The following is a 23969-nucleotide window of genomic DNA, read 5'->3' as shown; positions in this document are numbered from 1 at the left end:
ACAAGTTTCAGCAACTTTTTGTTCCCTGAACAATATAGTATCTGCGGTTTGGATAGCTCTTTGCTAGTTTTATGCCCCAAAAAAGACTTCTTTGAGGAAATTGCTGTGTCTTGTTTTAAGATTAAAAATTCCTAAAATAGTTGCGGTATGTTTTTTGGGAAGTGCAAGTGAGTTTGTCTGCGAGTTGGCCTCATATGTATGGGCCATAAATTCTTTTTTTGGGTAAGAACGTGTGTGACTCTCTCTCTCTCTTTTTCGCCGCCAGTATCCTTCTCTTTTTCGTCGTGAGTGTGTGGACGTTGTGGCAAACACATTGCAGCAATAATCATTACAGCTTGTTGTTGCTGCTGGCTGTTTTTTGTCGTTATTACTTTCGGCTTTGAGGCAGGAAGCCAACAAGGCAGGCGGCCAAAAAAAAAGAAACAGGGGAGTCAAAAAGGGCGAAGGCGTGCCATTTCACCCAGTATTAAAATTCCTTCGCTCTCGTTTTACTGCACAAACATGGAATTTAAAATTAACAAGCAACAAATAAGCGAAAAAACGAGCATTTAATCGATGTTCGCCGGCACACACACACACACTCACACACAACTAATTACGAGTTGGGCCAAAACTAATAATAATAAAAGTAGTAATAATAATAATACTTAATCACAACATTCGCTTATCTCCCCTCCAATTTCCAGATGGCACTAGCAAGGATTTGTACTCGCCGGAGGCTGAAAGTTCGCCGGCCACCTCCTTCGTGGATCCAGCCGCCATGGCCGCCCAGCTGGCTGTGGGCGGGGGCGTGGTCGTAGGCGGACTGGGCGTGGCCAAGCCCACGTCGCGTACGAGCAGCTTTGAGATTGAGAATCTGCTAAAGACCGCGGAGCAAGTAAGTGTAGCCCGAAAATCGTGGAAGGCAAGGCGGTGGGGAGGAAAAAGGGGTTTAACCTCCTGAAACTGGAAACGCAGGGAAACGCAAACACAACTCTCTCTCGACCCCCCCGACCCCCCATGACCCCCTCCATGACCCCCCATGACCCCCCATGAGCACCATGAGCACCCCTACAGAATCCCACCCCTTTTAGTGTATTTACCCCAGGCCCACAGGAACCTGCCACTTGGAAGGCAAATCAAATTGCTTTGAACTCGCAAAGCGGAAACGGAAACTATTAAAACGAGCGCCAAACACGACATTCAGTGGGTGGAGCAAGAAAAGGGGTTTTCCTTAGTGGGTGGTATAGAGTATAGAGTGTGGTGTAGTGTGGTTTTCGGGTGGGCCGACTTCCTCCGCTCCCCAATGAGCACTTGTGATTGAAATGTGCACAAATTGAAATTTGCGCAAAAAGATGTGGCAAGCAAGAAGCACTCGGCAGCAGCAGCAGCAGCAGGAAGCGAGATCTCCGAGAGCTCTGTGCCCCAAGGCGTGTCTCGACACATCTCAAGATGTCATGGCAAATTTGGCCTATTGGGTCGCCGCTGCCGCCAAGAGGAGATCCTCCAAGGCCTCTTGCTCCTCCTCCAGCCGGCGAACAATAAACGTCACGGATAGCAATGTGCCTGGCATAAAAATATCAAGGATATCTATATATATACAGGACAGATATAACTACACAAGGAAAAAAGAAAAGCTTTCAAAAAGTATAGAAAATGTTTTAGTTGTTGATATGGACGAATTCTTCTTAGGCAAAATGAGCAATTTGGTTTATTTTATTTAAAAGAGGAACTCGAAATCGATCTCTAGTTAAATCATTTTTAAATAAATATATTCGATATAATATGCACTATTTTAAAAGCAAACTTTTAACTTTTTCCTATTTATTTAAAATCCAAAGATTGATTTACAACAAATTACCTTTGTCATTCTTGATCGTAGAAAAAGAATTATTATCTTTAAAAAATGGATTCTTATTAAGTAATTAGTTTAAAATGACTGGTTGTAGACAAATTATATTGAAATGTCTTGTTCCAATGAGATGCAAAGGTATTTTAGAATAATTTTTTGTTTTTGCCAGTGAGTGACCAGACAGACGGGTTAAGAAAAGGGGGTTAGGGACAGATAGAACAACAAGCAAAGATGCCACAGAATGCACTTTGTTTTCTGGATATGCTTTCCCCAAGTGTGCTCGAAACTGGCAGAAACCCACTTCATTTAATGATACTTGAACACTGTGACACACAAACACACTGAAGGGAGCTGAGTGACGAAGGGAGCGGAGGGGATTCTGCGGGTGTTGTCTTATATAAGGAATCCTTTTAATTCAAGTTGACATTTCACACAGGACGAAGAGCGGCAGAAGCAGAAGAAGAACAAGAAGAAGAAATAGAAGAGGTCGGGTGCAAAATTCAAGACATTTTCAAATTTTTCATCTTTGGGCCTGGCCAGCGGCAACAACAATGTGGGCACTCAGGGCCAAAAGCCAGAAGCTGCCACTGCTGCCGCTGCCGCAGATGTTGCCACTGTTGTTGCACCTGTCTCACCTGGCAACAAAAAAAAAAACAAAAACAAAAAAAGAAAAAACCCAAACCCATCACCGCCCCTCCCCCTCGGTTTTCTTTCCCCCCTCTGTCTGCTGTTTTGGCTTTTGGGTCGGCGTCGCTTATGCAAATCAGAAGCGCAGCAGCAGCAGCAGCAGCAGCAGCTCAGCTCAGCCCCAGAATGCAGAACAATAAAACAGTTAAAAGTAGACAAGAACAAGCTGCAACAACCAAGGGAACTCGAGAAAGAGAGAGGGATAGAGTCGGGGCGAAAGAGAGGGCAGTAACAATACACAAAGTGCAACTGCATAAAAGTGAAATGTCTCCACAATGCCGGGCAACAACAGCGCCAAACAATGACAACTGCAATTGCAGCAGGACAGAAAGAGAGGGGCAGCTGGGGGAAGTGAAAGGGACGGAGATACATCCCAGAGATGGCAGAGTGACAAACGGATTTTACTGCCAGATGTAAAAGCCAGAAAGCCCATAAATAGATCACTACACCAATATATCTTAAAAAATGTATCTAATTACTTAAGTGGGCAGTTCTATTTTTTACTTCTTTTACCTGAAGTACTTAATTAATTAAAAAGAGTATATATATTTCTCATAAGAATTACTCTACCAAAAAATTAGTAAAAAGATGTAATCAACTTTTCTATAAACCAAAACATAATCCTTTTTAAATACTTCAAAATATTCAAAAGACCCTTCCTTATTTTTCTTTGTGTACCTTTAGTTTTCCCTACTTTTATTCTAATCCAAGTAATTTGTGGAATTCTCAAGCATTTCATTCCCCTTTCTGCAGCAAGTTCAAGACCTTTTTTGAGGTCTGAGTTCCGTTTGTTTAGGCATTTACAATGCAAATTCATTTGCCGCTCCCTTTGTTAAGTCAATTTATCAGGAATGCTCCATTTAACACTTTTTCCCAGTGTCCTCGTATTTTGTTTTTTTTTTTCCATTTTGCTGTGGCAAGGAGACAAGTAGGTGAAGCAAAAGAGCTTAGCAAATAGGAGAAAAGTCAAGAGAAGGAGCCACGAAGAAAGCCCGTGCCGCCACTAAGTCTTAATGCAAAACTAGGGAATGGTTTTGAGAAAGGGGAACAGTTGGGGGGATATATAGTATAGCATATAGGATGGGGCACCGACATGTCCGTATGTATTTTGTGTATGTCAACCGTCAAGCGTCAACTGTCAGTGCCAAATGTGCTTGTAACCACACACACAAACTCACACACACACACAGCAATCGGGAGAAAGGTTGTGGGTGGTGCGAATACCAGATAGTTACTCTCCTAAAGGATAAAGGATAAAGGATAATGGGGGTAGGGAGAACAGGGGGTCTTGGATTGAGACCCACAAACACTTTGGCCGCAACACCAGCACCATAACACCCGGCGAGGACAAAGCACAACGACAGTAACAACGACAACAACAACAACAACAGAGCATCAACAGCAGAGCAACACCAACAACTTGGACAAGGACGTGACAGTCATTTAGAACCGCAGCTGTCTCCGTGTCTCCTTAAAGTGGCCGCGGGCTCTTGGCCACGCCCTATAAACCCCATCCAACCCCGTTTTGAATACCCCCCATATCCATTTGGCACCACCGTTCGTTAAAGCCCCCTTAAAAACCCCCACCCCCCTTAGAAGCACCCCAACCCACCACCCATGGTGTTATAAAACTATCGCTGTTCTTATCTATCTCTGTCATGGCTAACTTCATTTTTGTTTATTGTCATTTATTTGGTGTCTCCTTTTCACGCGCTCGCATCTCTTTTCGTTCTGTTCTTTCTTTGGGTTTGTTCCTTTCGTTCCACGAAAATAACTCCTCATCATGCAACAATCAACACAACACCAACAAAAAAAAAACAACTCAACAATAACAACAACTCCAACAACAACAACAACCAACCACACAACACAACTGAAAACAACCCGAAACAACAACAACAACAACAACAACTTGAACCTGACCTGTGAACCGTGTTAAGGTTACCGGATTTTGTCGTTCACCCCAGGAAACACGCAAATCGAGCCCCACTGGTTCGGTCACCTCGTCGGTCTCGACCACGGCATTAACCCCATCGCGCCAACTGACCGATGCGGAGAAGCTGCGCAAAGTCGTCATGGAACTGGTGGACACGGAACGCACCTACGTTAAGGTGAGTCTCACTAAACAGTTGGAAAAATATTTACACACTTTAGAAATTCCAAATGAAAATCTCTTGAGGTTTTAAAAATCATAAACAATTTATTTAATTCAACAGTAATCCCTAAGATATCATTTATTTACAATTAATGAAGATTTTACTTAAAAGGAAAATATTTACTCAAAGAGCTCCAAAAATTCATAAAAGTATTCCTTTCTTAAATAAATCGCTTACCATACAAAATTTTAATTGAATAGTTTTTCATTATGCTGTTCAAAAGGGAAACAACAAAAAAATACAACGCATTGTGAATTTCATTAAGCGTTTAATCAGAAAACACTTTTTCCTTACTCTACCCACTAATCTGTTGGGAATTTAAAATCCCCGATGAGAATAAAGCAATGCAAGAGAAAAAAAATGCAGTTGCTATTTTAAAGGCGAATTTTTTTTTGTCTAGCTTTTAATTTGGTTTTCATAAATACCAGAATTTTTTGTTTCGTTTAGTGTGGTCAGCATAAATAATAACTTTTTTCGGTCAGTGTGCCGGAGTGGAGCAGACGAAACTTTAATGCAAATCCCAGCCATCAACCAATGACTTGTGTTCATTAGAGTGGGGCGGCATAAAGACCTCCTGCAATTAAAAATGCAAATTTTAATCCTTTAACTGTGTCGCTGGGCTTCTGTTTCGGGATTCCTAGCGATTCCAGGCGATTCTCCTTGCCAGTGTTTGCTTTAAGCCAGCTTCAAGTCTCTTTTCTCGTTTTTGGTCTCTGGGCCCAGGAAGCATACAAATAATTATTATAATTTAGAAATTATGTAAAGCGCCGCTGCGGCAACGAAGCGAAGGCTTCGGGTCTTATCTGTGGACCGGCGGACGGCGGACGGCGGACCGCGGCCAACCTGCCACGCCCACCGTCCACCGCCCTCCCCCCGCTGCCCGGAAGTATTGTTCCAAATGAAAGCGCGCGCCTGTGGCTAGGCTACAGTATTTCTCCACTCTTTTTTGTTTCATGTTTTGTGCCAGTTGGCAAAACTAAAAAGTTTCCTCCGACCGAGCATAACTGCTGGCCAACTCCGCTGGGAATTGTTGTGGCCAAATGGAGGAGTGAAGGGAATGGAGCTGGAGAAGCCGAGATGTAGCGGTCGTTGATTTTTTAATTTAATTTATGCATTTTCGCCGCTGTCCCCAAAAAACGAAAAAAAAATAATAGAATGACTTACCCCCTGTTTGTACGCTATCCTTTTGAGCACCATTGAACCATCCGCTGTGACTCGATTAACTTGCAGCACTTGAACAATCTGCTGGAACACTATCTGGAGCCCATGAAGCGGGAGACATTCCTCTCGAACGCCGAGATCAACGCCTTGTTCGGGAACATCCACGAGATCGTCACATTCCAGCGACAGTTCCTGCAGAATCTGGAGGAGTCCTTGGACCTGGAGCCGGAGTTCAACAAGTTCGAGCACTGCGGCCAGTTTAGGGTGCGTTTATCCATTGGAAATTCAAGAGCCCCCAAAAGTAATTGCATTTATTTTGGCTCCGCAGAATGTACTCTTTGCGATTGGCTCGGCCTTCCTGTACTACGTAAACCACTTCAAGCTCTACTCCTCCTTCTGTGCCAGTCACAGCAAGGCCCAGAAAGTCCTGCATCCAAGTGAGTATTTTCCCCGCAATCCCCAGACAAATCAAATTCGTACAGTATAGGAATTCATTTACATACATAAGCGGCAAAAAATAAAGGGAAAACTAGGCAGAAAGTACAGAGAAATCTGGGGAAAAAAATTAAATTACAACTTTTATTAGCAACATTACAAGTTACTCATTTGCATATTACAAGATTGAAAGTGGGTTACATTAAAACAAAAGGCAAAAGAAAACTGGGGGAAAATAACTGAAAAATATATTAAAACAAACAAACAAACATTTTGGCCCATAAATAATAATATTAGTCCTCAGGGACTTTATTTGCATATCCAAAGGAAGGCAGTACAGTAGATACAATAAAAATCTTCACCTTATTAGGAAAAGTGAATTAATTGACTTGTTTAATGCAAATTTAAAACAAATATAAAACTAATTAATTCAGGGAAAAATCACCAATCGGGAAAAGGTTACAACGAAAAGTTTTTCCCCTTAGAAAATTAACATTTCCCAATGCGTTACCCCCACGAAACGCACTGTACATGCGTGTGTGTTTGGCCTTTTTGAGCTGAGCACCAACTATTGCAATCAGCGTCAAGCGTCAAAGTCTATTTGAGTTTCAGTTGAGCAAGAAACTTGTAAAAGTCAAACAACCGAACCAAACCAAACCGAACCGAACTGAACCCAAAAACCCATAGGAAGAACCCACAGAGCGAACAATTGGCAAACTATTCGCTTCAATTGTGCCACGCCCCGCTGCCGCGCGTTGCGCCCACTTTAAAATGATTTGCAAGTTAAATGAATAATTACAACCGCAAATGCCGACGTCGACGACACCCCCAAGTGGAAACCGCAAACTAAAGGCAAACTCCCAACCGAAAATGGGGGTGTGATGTTGATGGTTGGGTTGGGTTTTCCAGAAGGGGTTTTCCAGGGGAAAGCTGGGGGGGCTTTTCATGGCAGGCAGCATATTCATATTCATGCCAAGGCAGCGGCGGCAACTGTCAAGTATCTTTTGTTAATTAAACTTGTAGAATTATGACACGCTTACAAATGGCGACCCAAAACTATGCCAGGGCTTCGGTTCGGAGAACTTTCGGGGAACTGGGAAAGCTGGGAAACTGGAAAAGCTGGGAACTTGCAGTGAGCCGGATAAAAAGCCAGCAAACTGCCGCGCGACAACATGTCGTAATTAAATTAGACTTAGTCTAAGCTTAGAAACACTCCAGCGAGCAGCTGTGTGTGTGCCAGGATGTTTGGGGTGGGTTAAGGCTATATGGCAAGGATCTCCAACCCAATCCGCCTTCTTTATCCTGACACACATTGATTGATGCGTTTGCGGATGCGATGGGATTTGCAGCTAATCAAAAGCGTTCAAGGTAAAAAATGTATGCGCAATATTTACAATCGATGGGTAGTCAAGGTAACCAAAGGGGGCAAATCCTGCAGGCATCATCCACTCGAAGGAGAAGAGAGTTTGGGGGGATGAAGCTGCCACCCGGCTGTTGCATGAAATTTTATGCAAAAAAGTTGAAAGGATAATTAATTATAGCAAGAAGTGCACTTAAGTGCCTTCGTTACGACGTGCAAGAGCTGGAGAATCGGAGGGATATTGGAGTAGCAGGGGGTTAAGGGAGGTTAACAGGGGGTTAAGGGGGATATGAAGGGGGGTGGCATGTCGAGCTGGCAGAAGGACATGCAGCCAGCGACAGACGCTATTAGACGTAAATCTGCTCCAACAGCCTTTCGTCCTGCTTTTCGCTACTCCTGATGCTGCTGCTGCTGCAGACAGGCTTTGACTTTGCCTTTATCAAAAGCTGCTGCTCGGCTGACAATAAGAACAAGTTAATGACATTTTCTTGTCGTCATAGCCGCTGTAACTGCATATCCTTGTGCCCTGAATTGTGTACACCACCTGCACACTCCGTTCGCCTCCCTCCTGCCATTTACTCTAATGGGCCAACGTTGCAATTAATTACACCGACTCGAACGAGCGTCCATTGAAATCGAATCATTTGGCAAATGTCTCAATTTGCATTTCAATTCTACCCTTTCCCCTCCTCTCAACCATCCCCACGCTCCCTTTCATCCAGACGAGGGCAATCACGCCCTGCAGGAGTTCCTGGCAGCCCGGAATCCCAAGCAGCAGCACAGCAGCACCCTGGAATCGTATCTGATCAAGCCCATTCAGCGCATCCTCAAGTATCCTTTGCTCCTGCAGCAAATGCGCAACCTAACCGACACTCGGGCCGACGAGCATGTGCATCTCTGTGGTACGTATTTGATTGGCGGCGACTTTTCACACTTTGCAATACAAATATATGTTATATGGATTTGATAACCAAACAGAGGCACTCAAGGGCATGGAGAAGGTGGCCGAGCACATCAACGAAATGCAGCGCATCCACGAGGAGTACGGCGCCATATTTGACCACCTCTTCCGGCAGCATCAGAAGTCCTGCAAGCAGCCCATCGACCTCAGTCCAGGTAAGAAACTATAGTGTATAGAGAGGAACTATAAGAGATATGTTAGAGTTTTCCAAATTTACGATTCATTACAGTAAGGTTACTTTACCCGATTCCAAAGTGACATACCTCTAAACGTTTTTAATCGCAGTCTTGACAAAACTGCATTCATTTCATTTCATTTTCTGATGGTCAAAATTTTGATCCCTTCTTATGTCTGATTTTTCCAAGTTGGATGGTGACCCAAAACTGGACTTCCAAAACCCATAACTTTGCCAATTTAAATCCGATTCCAAAGTGGCATAACTCTAAATATTTATAATCGTATCATTAATAAAACTCCATTCAAAGTTCTTCATTTTTCAATGATCGGAATTTTGTCTCCTGTTCATGTCAGATTGTTCCAAGTTTTCAATGGTTTCTTTATGTTTACACATTTCAACCAAACATGTTTCTATTTTTATAGGTGATCTCCTGTACTATGGCGGAGTGGAGTGGTTGAACATCTCCGACTTCCTGGGCAAGATCAAGAAGGGACTGGAGCTGCATGCCATGTGCTTCGTCTTCAAGTCGGCGGTTGTGTTCCTCTGCAAGGAGCGACTGCGTCAAAAGAAGAAGTTGATGGTGAGAAGGGAACCCAAACCTTATTCAGCAGATAATTAAACCGATTTCCCCTTTTTGTTTCTCCTGAAAACAGGGCGTTTCTAGCAAGAATGCCACCAATGAGGTCGAGATCATTCGCTACCAGGTGCTTATCCCGGTGACCGAGGTGCAGGTGAGGGCCAGTTCGGCCAAGGACATGGACTCGCACTTCCTGTGGGAGCTCATCCACCTGCGATCGCAGTTGCAGCGTCGCTCCGAGAAGGTCTACGTGCTGTCGAACAGCACCGCCGACTTCCGCAACGCCTTCCTGAAGACCATTCGCCAGATAATCCGCGAGAGCGTCCGGAACATGTCAATTCCGATGAAGAACTTTGGCGGCAGCTCCGGCTCCGTCTCCGGACACTCCTCCCAGGGAATGGGCAGCATGGGCTACGCGGGCAACTCGCAAACGCTCGAAAGACCCAAACAGCAGGTGAGCCAAATAATCCATAAATCCATTTGATATCCCAATATTACAAGATGTATTTTCAGAAGTGTCGATGATATATAACATTTTCTTTTTAGAACAATATGGTTATTATATAAATTATTTTTTGGTGTTTATTTTGTTACAAAATTAAACTCTGGTTTATCAAATTGGTTTCTTTTTTATTTTATAGAAAAATATACGAAATTGTTTTTCTTTCGATTTTAAATGGTATAAATGGTATAAATTGTATAAAACTTGCTTGATTCCAAATGCTTGAATGAATGACTTATAAAATAGCTCAAAAAATTACTTTTATTTATTGTTGGTTTTTTTATTAGCTTCTTTAAAATATTAAAAGCTTTGAAGTCGCTAAGTTTCTTTTAGTTTTGTAAACTAATGCTATGCCCGAACACATTTTAATCCCTGATAATAAAGATTTTAATGAGATATTAATTTATTTCAATTTCACAACAAATTCCTTACATTAAATTTTCTTTTCCCAGATCACCATCGTTCATGGCTCGCACACTCTGGGCAAACCGAAGAAGAAGTCGGGATCGCAGCGCCACTCGGCTGGCAACATTGACTACGACAACTTGTCGGGCAGCCAGGAGGCGGACGACCTGCCGCCGAGTGTGGGCGTGGTGCACTACGCCTCCGGCCACGCCCACGGCCAGCAGATGCAGCCAAGTGGCTTTAGAGGTCGCAGCAAGACGGTGGGCGATGTGGCAGGTGAGTTGCAGTCCAGTCCCAATGATCCGCATCCTGTTGAGAAGTTGGCTAACGATTTGCGTCACCGCATTCCGCATCATCATACGCCGTGCCATAAAGAAATCACCTGTTCCTCCCCAGATCCCCAGCAGCAGCAGCAGCAACTGCAACAGCAGCAGCAACAGCAACTGCAGCAACAGCAGATGCAGCAGGGTCACGCCCATGCCCACCCACACCCACATCCGCACCCCAGGGAGCCGCCACCACCCCCGATCCGGCAGCCACATCTGCACCACCACAGCTCGGACATCGAGCGGATCGATCCGGGAACGAAGTCGGAGGGGGAGGAGGACTCGCAGCAGGGCACAATCAGGCCCAAGGCCACTTTGGGTCGAACGCCCAATCACCTGACGTTGAGGTGAGTCTGGATATATCCTGCTAACATTCTATAGCTAACTGGTTATCTGCCGACTAACTGGATTGAGCCAATAACAAGTTATTGCTAACAGATTGATTGAAAGCTTATAAATCAGATACAAATTAAGTTGATTACAATGTACGTTAATTACCTTTTATAAATTAGTTCATTTTAATTCCTAATTAAACTCATATATTTATTTATTTCAATGCAATAATCAATTATTAAATTAAATTAATTCCCAAATAATTCAATTAATTCTTATGCTCTTAATAAAAGTAAGTCATATAAGCTGAATTCATTCATAAAATCAAATTCCCAGCATTTTGTTTAACTAAATTAATCAATTAAAGTACTTCAAATTCCTGCCGTCCATTTTAAACAATTAAAGTTAACTCGATTGTTGTACTACTTCATGTAATTTTATTTTTGTGAGTTTTTAATTAAATTGGCTTGACATTTGATTGAATTTCGGGGTTTATAAACCGATTGCCACAAATGGTTGTGCAGGATTATTTTCCTGTCAATTAAATGCAACACGTTTCAACGAGTTTTAGAGTTACATTCGATTTAATCCAGTTAGTCGGTGGATATGAAACCAGATTTATAGGTTCCCCCTGAAAGTAAGCTCGACTATTGCTTGACCCTGTGACTCTACTCCATTCTCTTACCGCTCGAACCTGACATCCTGGCGATCCTTGGCGATACTTGGCATCCTTGGCTATCCTGGCAATCCTGTAAATGATAACCAAACAGCACCACATCGACACTTTCGGTGGGCAGCACCGGCAGCCAGGCGCGTCTGATACAGTCGTCGCATCCGCCGGCCAGTTACCAACCGGTGCTGATGAAGGACCTAGGTAAGCCCAGCCCGGATGAGTCGGAACTCGAGTCGGAGTCGGAGGCGCATGCCGTCCAGGTGGCGGCCTCCTTTAACTTAAGTCTAGGCAGTAGTGGTAGCTTGTTCGCCTCCGATCCCCGCGACAATCTCAATCAGAATCTAAGTCAGACTCAATCCCAATCCCAATCCCAATCCCAATCCCTGCACCCATCCCCGCGACAATCGCCGCGTCAGTCGCCGCGACAGTCGCCCAAACAGGACATCGAGGTGATTGAGATTTTCGAGAGCGAGGCCGAGCGAATGGCCGCCTCGCAGCAGGTGGCCGTTGTCCATCAATATCATGGGGATCAGGCCAGGGAATCGGGGCATAAACCCAGACGCGATCGCGATCGTAACCCAAATGAAACGGATGCCTCGGCGCGTTTCATGGACAAACATCTGAGTGATCTGGAGCAGGAGAACCTGGCCGACGGCACCTGCGATATTGTGGCCTACATGGAGAGTCTGCGCGAGAAGGCCTTCGATCCACAGGATCTCGCCGAGGAGGCCAATGATCAGCAGCAGAATGACTCGAGTCTCTCGCCAGAACCACAAACCATTGTGGAGAACACCCAGCAAACGGTGGTCGTGGATATTGAATCTCCTTCGCGACCTGCGACTGAATCGGATAGTACTGGCACCACCACAGGTCCTTCGGAGAGATCCGAGGATGAAACAGAGGAGGAGGCCACCACAAGTTCCCTGGCCTCGCACATTGTGGTGATTGACAAGAAGGTGGACAAGATATTCAAGGCTAAATCCCCTGAAAGACCTTCTTCCACTAAAATAAAGGGAGGGAGGCGACAGATATATATCTCCCCCGATCGCTGCAAGTCGCAGGGAAGTTCTCCTGTGAGGATCATCAAGATAAAGTCACCTCGCACCAGTTTGAGTGATCAGGGTAAAAGGTTGAGTGTGTGCTCCTCCAGGGACAACTCGCAGGATCGTCTGTCGGGTGGCAGAAGGACACCGAGTCCTCGTCGCTCCTCCGAAGGTGGTGGCATCCTAAAACACACCAGTGGACCGGCTCCTGGCATCCTGAAGCCTCCCTCCAGTCCCTCGAAGTCCAAGAGTCCCGATAGAAGTTGCCTGAAGAAGGGAGGACCCTCGCATGTTTGCAGTGTGGAGACTCTTTCACCTCGAGTTTCACCCAGAGGCAGTATGGATCACTTATCCCCAGATCGGGGAATGATTAGCAGTTCCTGCCTGCGGCACTCACCTCGCAGCAGCTTCGATAGCCACGGGGAGTCGGATCACAACCTGGATGTGCCACACGGCAGTCGCAAGAGGAGCATGTCTGCCCATGGAAGTTTCGAAACTGGAACACGACCAAGGACTCAGGAAACGTATCAGTACTATCCGGTGTACGACAACCAGACGTGCAGTGATCACTATGTGGCTGCGGCTCCCACTGGACGATATGGCGCTGCAGGAAGTGGCAACAGGAGCAGGCTGAGCAAGTCCCTGGAGCGATCCACCTCGAGGGACAGCACCACCACAAGCAGTTCTTATGGCCATCGAGCTTATGGCGTCTCCCCGGAACGGAACTACGTGGTCTACAGTTCGGGGCCACTGCGTTCGCAATCCGCTGAGAACACCTTCTCCTCGCAGCAACCCATCTACGATCCCTTGCCACGGCATCCGCCACAACCGATCAACCCGCAGCAGTACATGGGTTATGTCCCGGAAGTGAGTGGCTATGGCGGTGGATGCCAGCATGAACCGCAGCCTGGTTATCAACTGAGCTCCTCCGCACCGGAGTACACCACGTGCATCGACTGTTTGTACCAGAAGAGACCCTCCTAGCATAAGTCCCGCGTGCGGCAGAGTCGCACGCGGAAGAAGACGCCACGTGGCATGGTGGTGGTGAGTGCCCAGCCCACGGCAACCGGTGGCATTGGATTCGTGCCCGAAATGGGAGCCACCGAAGCTCCAGGCGGTTGCGTCGACTGTCACGACTACTTCGAGATCCATGTCTAAGGAAAATAATCTACAATATAACCGAAAACACTCGTAAACTCTAATCTGACTACTATTTTCAAAACCAAAGATAACAAAGATCAACCCGAAATGCCTCAACGAAACTAATTTTAACCGAACTCAGCTCAGATATACGTAAACTCTTAACGAAAACGCAAATGCAAATGCAAACTATGTAAACAGAGTAATCAAACGAAGAACGCGAACTTCCGACACAAGGGATTGAAATCAAAAAGACCTAACATACTATACTATACAGTATATACAATCTGATATGATATATAGAAGAATGGCACTCTTGGCCGGATTGTTAAACCTTTGAGCCCCGTGCATTCGTATTTCGTTGTTTAAGTGTTAGCAAGTAAGTCACCGAACCTGAGCGTAGTTAGCTCTTTTAGCGCAGCAGCAGCAGCATATTTACGTGTGTAGTTTGTACCGAAAACCGAAAAACTAATCAAAGGATGGGGGTTGCTAATCCCGCAGAGGAAGAGGTTGCATAATGGGTGTGTGCCACCGTTTTCCAGTTAATTATTTAAGTTGCAGCCGAGCTGAGCGCGAACATTTCGCCGTGATTTACACACAGAAAATACTAACACACACATACACAGCCGTACACTCGCATACGCATATACACACACACATTAACAAACGAAATGGCGGAAGTTCCGCTCGCCTCGGGTGGCAAGTAGAAATATAACGTATACGCCGCGTTGCACACACAATACTCAAGTGCCGTAATTACGAGGGCAAACAACAGAAAAGGGCAGCAGTAGCAGCAGTAAACTAAAGTTGAAATTCATACTCGCACTCAAGCAAACTACTAAGAGACAGGCAGACGAACAAATGGCAAACTCAACTTGAAACATAGATGGGAAAAATAAGACAGCCAGCAGCAGAAAAAAAAAACATAAAAGTAAACCTAAACTATATATATATATGCACTACACAGACATATAAACACACATACTCACAAACACACACACACACACACAGACACACAGAGACACGCAGGTTAAAAGTTCGGGAAAAGTCGCTAACTAACTATTAGCAGAGGGTGGAAAAATGGCGGGGGGGAAACGCTGGAAAACTTTGTCATTTCCGCAAATGAAATCAAAAATTTTTAATCACCCAACCTGGCGAAATGGATCTGCAACTGAGCTGGCTTTTGGGTCGAGTGCCAATATTCCAGGGGTTAACATGACATATACCTAACAAGAGTATACCTATCGACGGGGATTATTTACATAAAGAAAACTAGACAAAAAAAAATAAAAGAAAAACAAAAAAACGAACATTAGTTAGTTAGAAAATTTTGCCAATTTGCACGTTTGTGCGAAAAACGGGCATCGGTGTGTGTACCAATAATGTTGTGACAAATAATTTGCATATATGCATATGGTTTTTTGTATGATTTTTATAGGTTTTTATAGATATAAACAAATATACATGCATATACAAGTCGAAGGGCAAATCAGATGAAACATTTTCCGCATGGGTTTTCCACCACCATTTCCGTTCACACACTCCAATTAAATCAGCAAAATACAATAAAACGAATGCAAATCAAAACGGGGATGTATTCAGAGAATGATAATCGTAAGTCGTACCTCAATGTTCATAAATGGGTAATCGTAATCGTATATATGTAACCCTAGGTAAAAAAAAATCAACCTATAAATGTATAACCATCCTCCCTGTTTCGAGGCGCAAGTCGGGAATTCCCAATCGAATTCTCGGCTCAAGCCGCCAAACTCTCGACTAAATATATAGACAGTGGTTAAGGTCAAACAAATTTCAGGTTGTTGTAACGAAAATTCAAAGCAGAATAAAAAAAACAAACCAAAGGAAAACAATGTCAAAATAGATAAGTTTAAGCTTCAAGAACGTTTACAGTTTACAGTTTACACTGGGCTTCACAGCAGCAAAATCAAAACAAGATAAGAAAACAAACATTCTCAAAAATCAAAATATACATCGTAAATACGGCATATAAATATACAGCAGCATATACGGCATAAATGTTAAACGAAATCGAAAAACCGTGGAATCCTCGGATGGAAAACCTCGGAAAAATATATACGAAAATAAAGGCAAACTAAATAGAGATAAGAGGCGGCAGCAGAGACAGCAGATAGCGAACAGCGAACATTTAAGAGTAACGGTAAAGCTAAAACAAATATCAAATTCAACCGGTAATCCATGTGTGCACACACCCACACGGTCAAACACCGAAATCCACTAAACAAATAATCGAAAAATCAACAAACTAACGGAAAACTTCAAAAATCAAATTCAAATTCAAATTCAAACGCGTAAACCAAAACTAAAGCGAGCACACATAACTAATAATGGAAACTCCAAACTAAATCGAACTAACAAACTAAAAAGCAAACTAAACTAAGGCAATTCAAATGCAATTAACGAAATGGCATATGAGATAAAAGTAAATACATAAAATACACAAACAAATAAATATCAACGGAGGACAAGAACGAAAGCCAATAAACCCATGGAGTTTATGCACCGACTCTCTGGCTTCTCCCCCTCTCAATAAACCTCTCGAAAAACCCCTTCCCTCGATTAGTTATGCATTTAAATTTGTTTAGTAGTTGCTTAGCAGGTAAGTGCAATATTTATTTGTAATTAGGCAAACGAAGCTTGTTGACGGAGATGAGCACTTGAATTGAATTGAATTAGTAATTAAACAATTTTACGGGTGATATTTCATTTTGTCTACTACACACACAATTATCTCAAAGATAATTAAAAACCCCAAAACCACACAAAACGAAAAAAAAACAAAACAATTGACTCGAATATTGTTGAACTCAGTTAGATATATAGTCGTAAGTCGTAAGTCGGAGTCAAAGTTGGAGTTACCTTAGGCATGTTAAGTTCATAGGTATTATTTTCCCGCCCATTCGATGCATTTGTGTGTATCGTGTATCTCTTTATAGCGTATCTGTGTATCTGTTGTGTCTGTTACAAACACTTGATATTATTAGTTGGCATCGCTTGATTAACAAACCAAAAAAAACCAAAACGAACTTGATTATATCAAAAAAAAAAATGAAACTCAACTTGCAAGTTTTCCGTTTCAATTTGAACGTTTTGCATTTTCTCAATCAATATCACGAATAATATAAAAGGAGTGTGCCGAAGATCTAAAGCAAAATCTTGTAATGCTGAATGCCATGCCAACCGAAAGAGAGCAATGCTAATGCCAAGTCCATTATAATCGATCTATATATATTTATCTAACTATATATGTCTTATGGTTACACACACGTGCCCCACAACTCAACCACTCCACTGCTCCCCACCACCAAGAATCCAGATTTTATCCAGATTTATTCGGCATTTTTCCACACATAGAAACGCAATTACATATTTTCCCAGAAATTTCATTTTCTGTTTTCCGTACAACTTTTTGTGTGCCAAACTAAATAAAATTAAAATTGAATTGAATTTTTGTGAAACTCTCATCTACGCACAACTTTTATCCATCGTTTTTTGAATCACGCTCTTTGACTTTTGCATCTGGAAAACTAATTTCGAAATTAGCAAGTGGGTTAGCTGAAATGCGAAACAATTTCAATTTCACTACTCACTCCACCACAATTTTCCAAATTATAAACTTCCCTTTTCCCTTCAATCCATATATATATATATATGTACATAAATTTCTCTCATTCATTTTGTATACCGAATTGGAGCCCTTTTAATCGAGACACACGAAAAACAGAAGAGGCAGAACGAAAAATGTTGGCATAAATGCAAAACTTTTGATAAAAAATTCGAAAATTTGCCCAGTCTTGCCATGGTAAAAAAAAATGTTAAGCAATAAAAATGTCAGTTAACTAGAAAGTGAACCAAGCGATGTCAACATTTTAGCCAACACAACTGTACCCGAAACCGAAACCCGTTAATCACCAGTATTAGTTGTTGAATTAGCTGTTAATCACTCCCACTGCCCCGCCCCCAGCCCCAAAAACCCCAAACTATATCAAGTAGCGAACCCCGCTTGAAGTAGTGCTCATTACATTAAACAATAATTAGTTTTGCTTATATTTTTTAACCGATAAAGAGACCAGAGTGTGAAAAAAAAGCACTCTGGTCACTTTGCTTGCATGTTTTTTAACTAAACGAATCCGAATTGGCCACCATTTACTTATGAAAATCTGTTCGACACAATTGTATATAACCAATTGGAGATGCTACTCTCCGCCCACTTGCTCTTTCTAACTCTTTCGCTCTCTAAATCTATATTTTCTATCTGAACTAAACCAAAAAAAAAAAAAAAAACAAACGATATTAAAACCAAAACTACAAATTAAGTTCTGCAAAACCAAACCGAAAATATTTCATATTTTTTCATATATGGTTTCCATTGTATCTTTTCTTTTCTTTCATTTATTGTAGGGTCCCCGGTGTGGAAACCACGAGACATGATAAATTTAGGCACAGATCCACAGTCAACAACCCGCAAAGACGATGTGAAAAATTAAATCAGAAAAAGCAAAGCAAAACATTTAGTATCAAGCTAAGCAAGCATAAGAACTCTTAACCCACAACTTCAAATCCTCTGTTCGATTTCTCAATTTTAAACTAATCAAGTGTAAGGCAGCAAACAGCAACAGAAACGGCTAAAAGCAAAGCAAAAGCAAATCAAGGCGAAAGCAACAAACAAACAGCAACAGTTCAAAGTTCAAAGCAGGCGAAGCGAACCCGAAAAGCATTTTTCAAGCTCAACGCTGCGAAATGTGAAGATGCATTGAATCACCGGCCGTCGGTGAATCGACGAATCGGTGAATGGATGTGGTTGGCTTTTGAAGAATGCTTCCCTTCGGTTTGTTTCCCCTCTTTTCCAATGGCTAAAACATCGAAGAGTTTTCTGTTTTTTTTTTGTCATTTTTACGTTAATGTTTTTAACGAGAGAAGCACCACAAAAAGGACACTACAGATCCTTTTTAGAAAGAAAACGATAAAAAAAAACCAAAAAAAAAAAAAAAATTAAACATAAATTAAAACCAAAAGAAGACTTTGATTTATATTGATTGTATTTAAAGTGCAAAACATATAATAAAAAGCATAATTAAAGCGAAGGATTTTGAGCAGATTTAATATGAACTAAGGAAAAAGATTAAACAAGATTAAGAAATACGAGAACAAATTCAAATGCATTTGTCGCTGAAAAGACTTGAAAGTAAATTTCGATTTAAATACATTTATTGAGATGAAGACGATGAAGTTGCTGTCAAAGCGCAGTGGAGGGAAACCCGCAAACAAATTGCAACCATTGTATTTAGGCTTAGTGAATTTAAATTATAAAAGTAAAACACAAAACAGAAGAAACCCCAGAGAATTGCAACCAAAAACAAAAGAGAAACAAAACAAATGTCAAATGCAAAATAAGAAAAAAACCAAATGGGTTAAATGAGAAACATTTTAGCCAATTAAGCCACACACAAACACTGAAGCAAATCAACACACTCGTAATCGTAATGAGAAAATTAAAATGAAAGCAGCAGTGAAAATGTTTAGTTCGTAGGAAGTACACTGAAAACAAAATACATAATGATACCATACAAAATCCACATACACATAAACGAAAATAGCAAAAATTTAGTCAAAATGTTAAATGGTAAACTAAAAACATAATAATAAAGCAAAAATCGCTAACGATTCCATGCAATTAAATTGGGCTCCGGGCCTCCACAAAAAATCCAATCAGCAAATACAAGAAACCAAAAAAATTAACTCAAAGCAAACTCAACACGTTAAAGCGCGGGCAACATTAAAATAAATTATAAAACTATGCAAGAGAAAAAATAAAATGAGAATATATAAGCATAAAGAAAACCGACACAAACCAAAAAAAGACGACACCTTCTAGCAGAATTACAATAATAATTAAGAACTTCACTTTGAACACTTTAAGAATCGAGAGACGATGACAACAGAATTATAGTTAAACAAAGGAAACCAATCCCCAGCCCAAAATCCCATAGACAAAGGCACAATTTACGAAAACTCAATTAAAAACACGTTTGATTTTCCTACGTTTTAATACCTATGGTTTTCAATTTTTGTAGGACGAATTTTTAGCAAAAAGAAAAAGAAAAAAACACTGACAAGTATATAGTCAAATACAATGAAAATTCTACCAAATGGGAAATAATAATTAATTGGTTGTGAATGCAGCTTGAATGTTAATTCGATTCAGGAACAATGAAATCCCCAATTGCTGAACGTTTGTTTATTCTTCCGGCCGTACACTGCGAGTGCGAGTGGCGATTGTCAATGGTTTGTTTTTCAGTGTACTTGCAGGCATTGTTCACACTTTTTCACAGGATAAACTCATTAATTTTTAAACCCAAGACCCATTGAACCATGTAGCAACAAATCGAAACATAATCAAAACATTTTTTAGGTTTCCAATCAAATTGAATTAAATATACAAAAGTAAACTTTAATTAAACGACGAAAAAAAAGAGTAATAAAAAAAGAAATAATAATAATTGAAACTACAGACCATAGAAAGCTATAAGAAGTGGCGTAAATAGAAATTCTAAATGTATACAACAGTCTAACGATAGATCCTCATCGTCGAAGATGAAAGCTAATCAAACACGGGACAAACAAGGAGAAATTTACCAAATCACAACATTTTAACATAATTTTTACAGTTTGTATAAGTTCGACAGAGGCAAAGTAAATAATAATTAATTAATAATAAAAAGCAAAACTCAACCGGAGACGGAGCAGTCGGAAGTTGGAAGACTTTAGCGAAATGAAATAGTTAAATTGTGAAAACTCATTTAAAGGCGAATGAACGTGGCGTGAAACTTTTTGTACGCATTTGACTATTTTTAAAGCATTTTTATTAAATATATATACATAGTCACTATTATACGAATGTTTGAGAGCCAAACAATGTACTCATTTAATTAAGTTCACGTGCACACGGCGCACTGGAATCTCTTTTAACAAATTGTTATCGGATATTTGATTTGTTTGGGCGTATTGTTAGTTAACTCTTATCACACTTTCCTTTTGGCAAGAAGAAAGCAAGGCAGCAGGATACACGAGGGTAACAATTGCATATTAAATACAATTTATAAGTCAGCCACACGAAATCCAAATTCGAAACGAAAATCAATAGGCAACTGCAGCCGCATCGGAAACAAGTGCAGACAGCAGAAAAAAGCAAACAAGAAACTTAAAAAATCAATTTTTATTGTAAAACCTAATTAGCAGCTGCAACAAGAACAACAACAACAAGAATATATTAAAAACATGAAAATGCAATGGATGTTAATACTTTTTGAGAACAAGAAAAACCAAATATGCAGTAAAGAAAAAGAATTACACAATGATTATACAATTGCAAATGCAACTTAACACTCAACATAAGGATAGTGAAAATGTGTGACAAATGATTAAATTACGAAATCCTTTTGAAGTGAAAACAAAAGAAAATAAAATGTGAAATTTAAAAATAAACAAAAGTTGTTCTTTTATTACTTCTTTTTTTCGGCGTTTCAGGTTCAACATTGAAGTAAGACCTTTATACATTAAGATTTACTTTCAGTAAAAATTCGTTTGGAAAAATAATCAAATTAGAGGAAATTCAAGCAAATATACGTTAACAGCGTTGCCAGACCCTTTGAAGACCGCCACACTTCACTTCGTTTTGTAGACGCCAGGTGGCGTCATGGCTGATTATTTTTGTCTACATGTAGACTTTCAAGCCATATGGCGCGTAATTTTCAATTTTCTAGAAAGATGAAATCCCAAGTAAAAGTTTCTTTCTAGAAAGTACTAGTTTTTGCTCCAGTTGGTTCTGCACCACGTGCACCACCAAAAGTAAACATCACCGTATCGTTTCCTTGACCCACTCAGCAAAAATAAACGAAATATGTTTGTATAAATAATTTTATTGTTAAACATAATAAAATTGGTACTAAAACGTACTACTGTCCCTACTGCATATAAAACTATAAGTGTTTTTAAAACTGATATAGCCTCCCCGTGTTGGAATTGGAATGCAGGAGATGTGCCGCTCTAAAAAAAATCGTGAGTTACTTTCAATTTATAATACCTTTTTATTTCTTTCTAGGACAAATAAATAATGTAAGGATTCGTTAGGCACCGACCAAGGCGGCGGTAAACAAAACAAATTACGGAATTGGGGTGAACTAGATTTAAAAAAAGTCAATAGTCGATCAGTCTGTAACACTTGGCGGGCTCTCCGCCTGTGTGTTCTCTTCTTTTCCCTATCTTATCTAGCGTCGGCATCCTCCTTGGCCATATCTACAGCTGTTCGCTTGGCACTCTCACTAGCGTGGGGCTACAATTGGTTAGGTGTCTTACTCGTACATACGATAAACTAAATTTAGGCCTTAACTAAAGTGATAACAATAGTGTGTATGTGTGTGTGTGTGTGTATGTGGCTGGCACATCCCACGAATCCCGCCTAATTGGGCAGCAGCTCGGCCAGTTGGTTTCGCAGGCTGGGCGGCAGGCTGTCGGGGAACTTGATGTCGAAGGATACGATCAGATCGCCGCGCCTCGACGGCTCCTTTGGTACGGGCAGACCCCGACCACTTATTCTCCGCGTGGTGGTGGGCTTGATGATCTCATTGTTCGTGTTCACCGGAATCCGGTCGCCCTGGAGCGTGGGCACACTAACCGGTGCTCCGCACAAGGCCTGTTTTAAACTGACCTGCGCGGTGTATTTCAGATCGATGCCCTCGCGCTTGAACTGTGAGTGCGGCTTGTCGCGTATGATGAAGATAATGTCCGCTGGAATTTTGTTTGGTGCCGCATCGCCCTCCTTGGGGAACGTAATCTTGGTGCCGGCCTTCCAGCCCGGCTTCACGGTGATGCTCAGCACCTTCTCCTCCTTGTGGGGCCCGGCTTGGCTCATGGCCATGCGCGAGATCTTCATTTTCTTGGTGCAGCCCTTGTCCACTTCCTCGAGGGTCACGTACAGATCGTGTTCGATGGGCGGGTCCTGTTGCTGCTGACGCTTGCGGCTGGGAGCCTGGGCGTTGAAGGACTGGGAACGGAAGGCCCCCATGGGACTGTTGCCGAAGGCCATGCCACCGCCGCCAAACAAATCGTTGTTATCGGCGTTACTGAAGACCTCGTTGGTAAACACAGTGTCTCCGCTGCCGAAGAAGACGCTGAAGGGATCCGACGAGCCGAAGAACTGGGCGAAGGTGGCCCTCGGATCGCCGTGGAACTGGTAGCTGTAGGCACCCGGCTGGCTGTGACCATCTGGGCCGGGTTGTCCGCCCTTCAGGCCATCCTCACCGTACTTGTCGAAGATGTCGCGCTTCTTCTTGTCCGACAGAACCTCGTACGCCTCGGCAATCTCCTTGAAACGCTCCTCCGCCTGGGGACTCTTGTTCTTGTCGGGATGGTATTTCAGGGCCAGCTTGCGATACGCCTTCTTGATCTCGTCATCTGTGGCCTTGCGGTCGATGCCCAGAATCTTGTAGAAGTCCTTGGCCATCTTTGTTTTGGGCTTTTCACAAACTGAAATTAAATGGGGGAAACAATGCCTAGATTAGCAATGAAAACTGATTGCTGGCTGCGGCGATAGCTTCGCTTTGCTTTCGGGTGGAAATTGCTAGAAGCAGCAGTTGTGCAACTGCCGTGTTGTCATGCGAGTGACGTAGTCACCGGATTCCGAGGGTTTCCGAGTGTAGAACGCTGATCAGATCGATGCTCCCGCTGCCCACACAAGGCCCACATGTATTTTCCCCTCGCAAAATATGCTAATGCTCACCTCAAAAACTATGTTAATCTGAAGAGTAATCCGTAAATGCAATAATGCAATGCTCGTTTTCACCGTTCACTATTTATAATTTCACAGGTCCAATGTTCTTGAATTATTTATGACTTTCTGTTCTTGCAATTGATTCAATTTCGTTTTTCTTTATCCACTAAATGTGGCTTGCGCACTAAAAACACACCCTCTTTTCGTTCTCTTTTCTCAGCGAAATTTTGTTTGATAATGGGCGCGAGTTCCGACTGCGCGGCATTTTATAGAGTTTTCCTGTCTTCGTAGAAATTTCTCGACGTTTCTCGCATTTTAGGGTTGCATCTCGAAAGTGTGTGAATGCCGATTGACGCCGTTAAGTCTCGATTGTTGGAGATGTCGGCCGAGTTC

At 42.1% G+C, this 23969-nt stretch overlaps 2 protein-coding genes across 12 annotated transcripts in view; one reads left to right on the top strand and one right to left on the bottom strand.

Annotated features, from left to right (window-relative positions):
* The window catches only part of LOC108089721 (protein still life, isoforms C/SIF type 2), a 110371-nt gene extending 89079 nt beyond the window's left edge, over window positions 1–21292 (top strand). For 3 of the 11 annotated variants that reach the window (XM_043207408.1, XM_043207400.1, XM_043207370.1), the window contains exons 21-31: window positions 687–877; window positions 4459–4629; window positions 5905–6099; window positions 6164–6272; window positions 8353–8532; window positions 8609–8746; window positions 9192–9349; window positions 9423–9800; window positions 10301–10529; window positions 10629–10926; window positions 11683–18143. In XM_043207408.1, the coding sequence (XP_043063343.1) occupies window positions 687–877; window positions 4459–4629; window positions 5905–6099; window positions 6164–6272; window positions 8353–8532; window positions 8609–8746; window positions 9192–9349; window positions 9423–9800; window positions 10301–10529; window positions 10629–10926; window positions 11683–13612 (3977 nt within the window). In that variant the 3' untranslated portion in view covers window positions 13613–18143. Of the gene's footprint in view, window positions 1–686; window positions 878–4458; window positions 4630–5904; window positions 6100–6163; window positions 6273–8352; window positions 8533–8608; window positions 8747–9191; window positions 9350–9422; window positions 9801–9859; window positions 9887–10300; window positions 10530–10628; window positions 10927–11682; window positions 18147–18208 lie in introns of those variants that run through there. The other 8 variants (XR_006245310.1, XM_043207433.1, XM_043207425.1 and 5 more) reach the window with 8 other exon arrangements.
* Window positions 21293–21870: 578 nt separating this feature from the next.
* LOC108093086 (dnaJ protein homolog 1) lies at window positions 21871–23839 on the bottom strand. Its single transcript, XM_017193014.1, has 2 exons — window positions 23586–23839; window positions 21871–23332 (listed from the first exon to the last, which is right to left on the bottom strand). Exon 2 carries the CDS (start codon window positions 23307–23309, stop codon window positions 22266–22268), a length of 1044 nt encoding a protein of 347 aa, XP_017048503.1. The 5' UTR covers window positions 23310–23332; window positions 23586–23839; the 3' UTR covers window positions 21871–22265.
* Window positions 23840–23969: the final 130 nt, after the last annotated feature.

Source organism: Drosophila ficusphila, unplaced genomic scaffold (assembly GCF_018152265.1).
Source record: "Drosophila ficusphila isolate 14025-0441.05 unplaced genomic scaffold, ASM1815226v1 contig_106, whole genome shotgun sequence".
Taxonomy (NCBI): Eukaryota; Metazoa; Arthropoda; class Insecta; order Diptera; family Drosophilidae; genus Drosophila; species Drosophila ficusphila.
The sequence above is the reverse complement of the archived record's forward strand: the minus strand, read 5'-3'. Positions and strand labels throughout refer to the sequence as shown.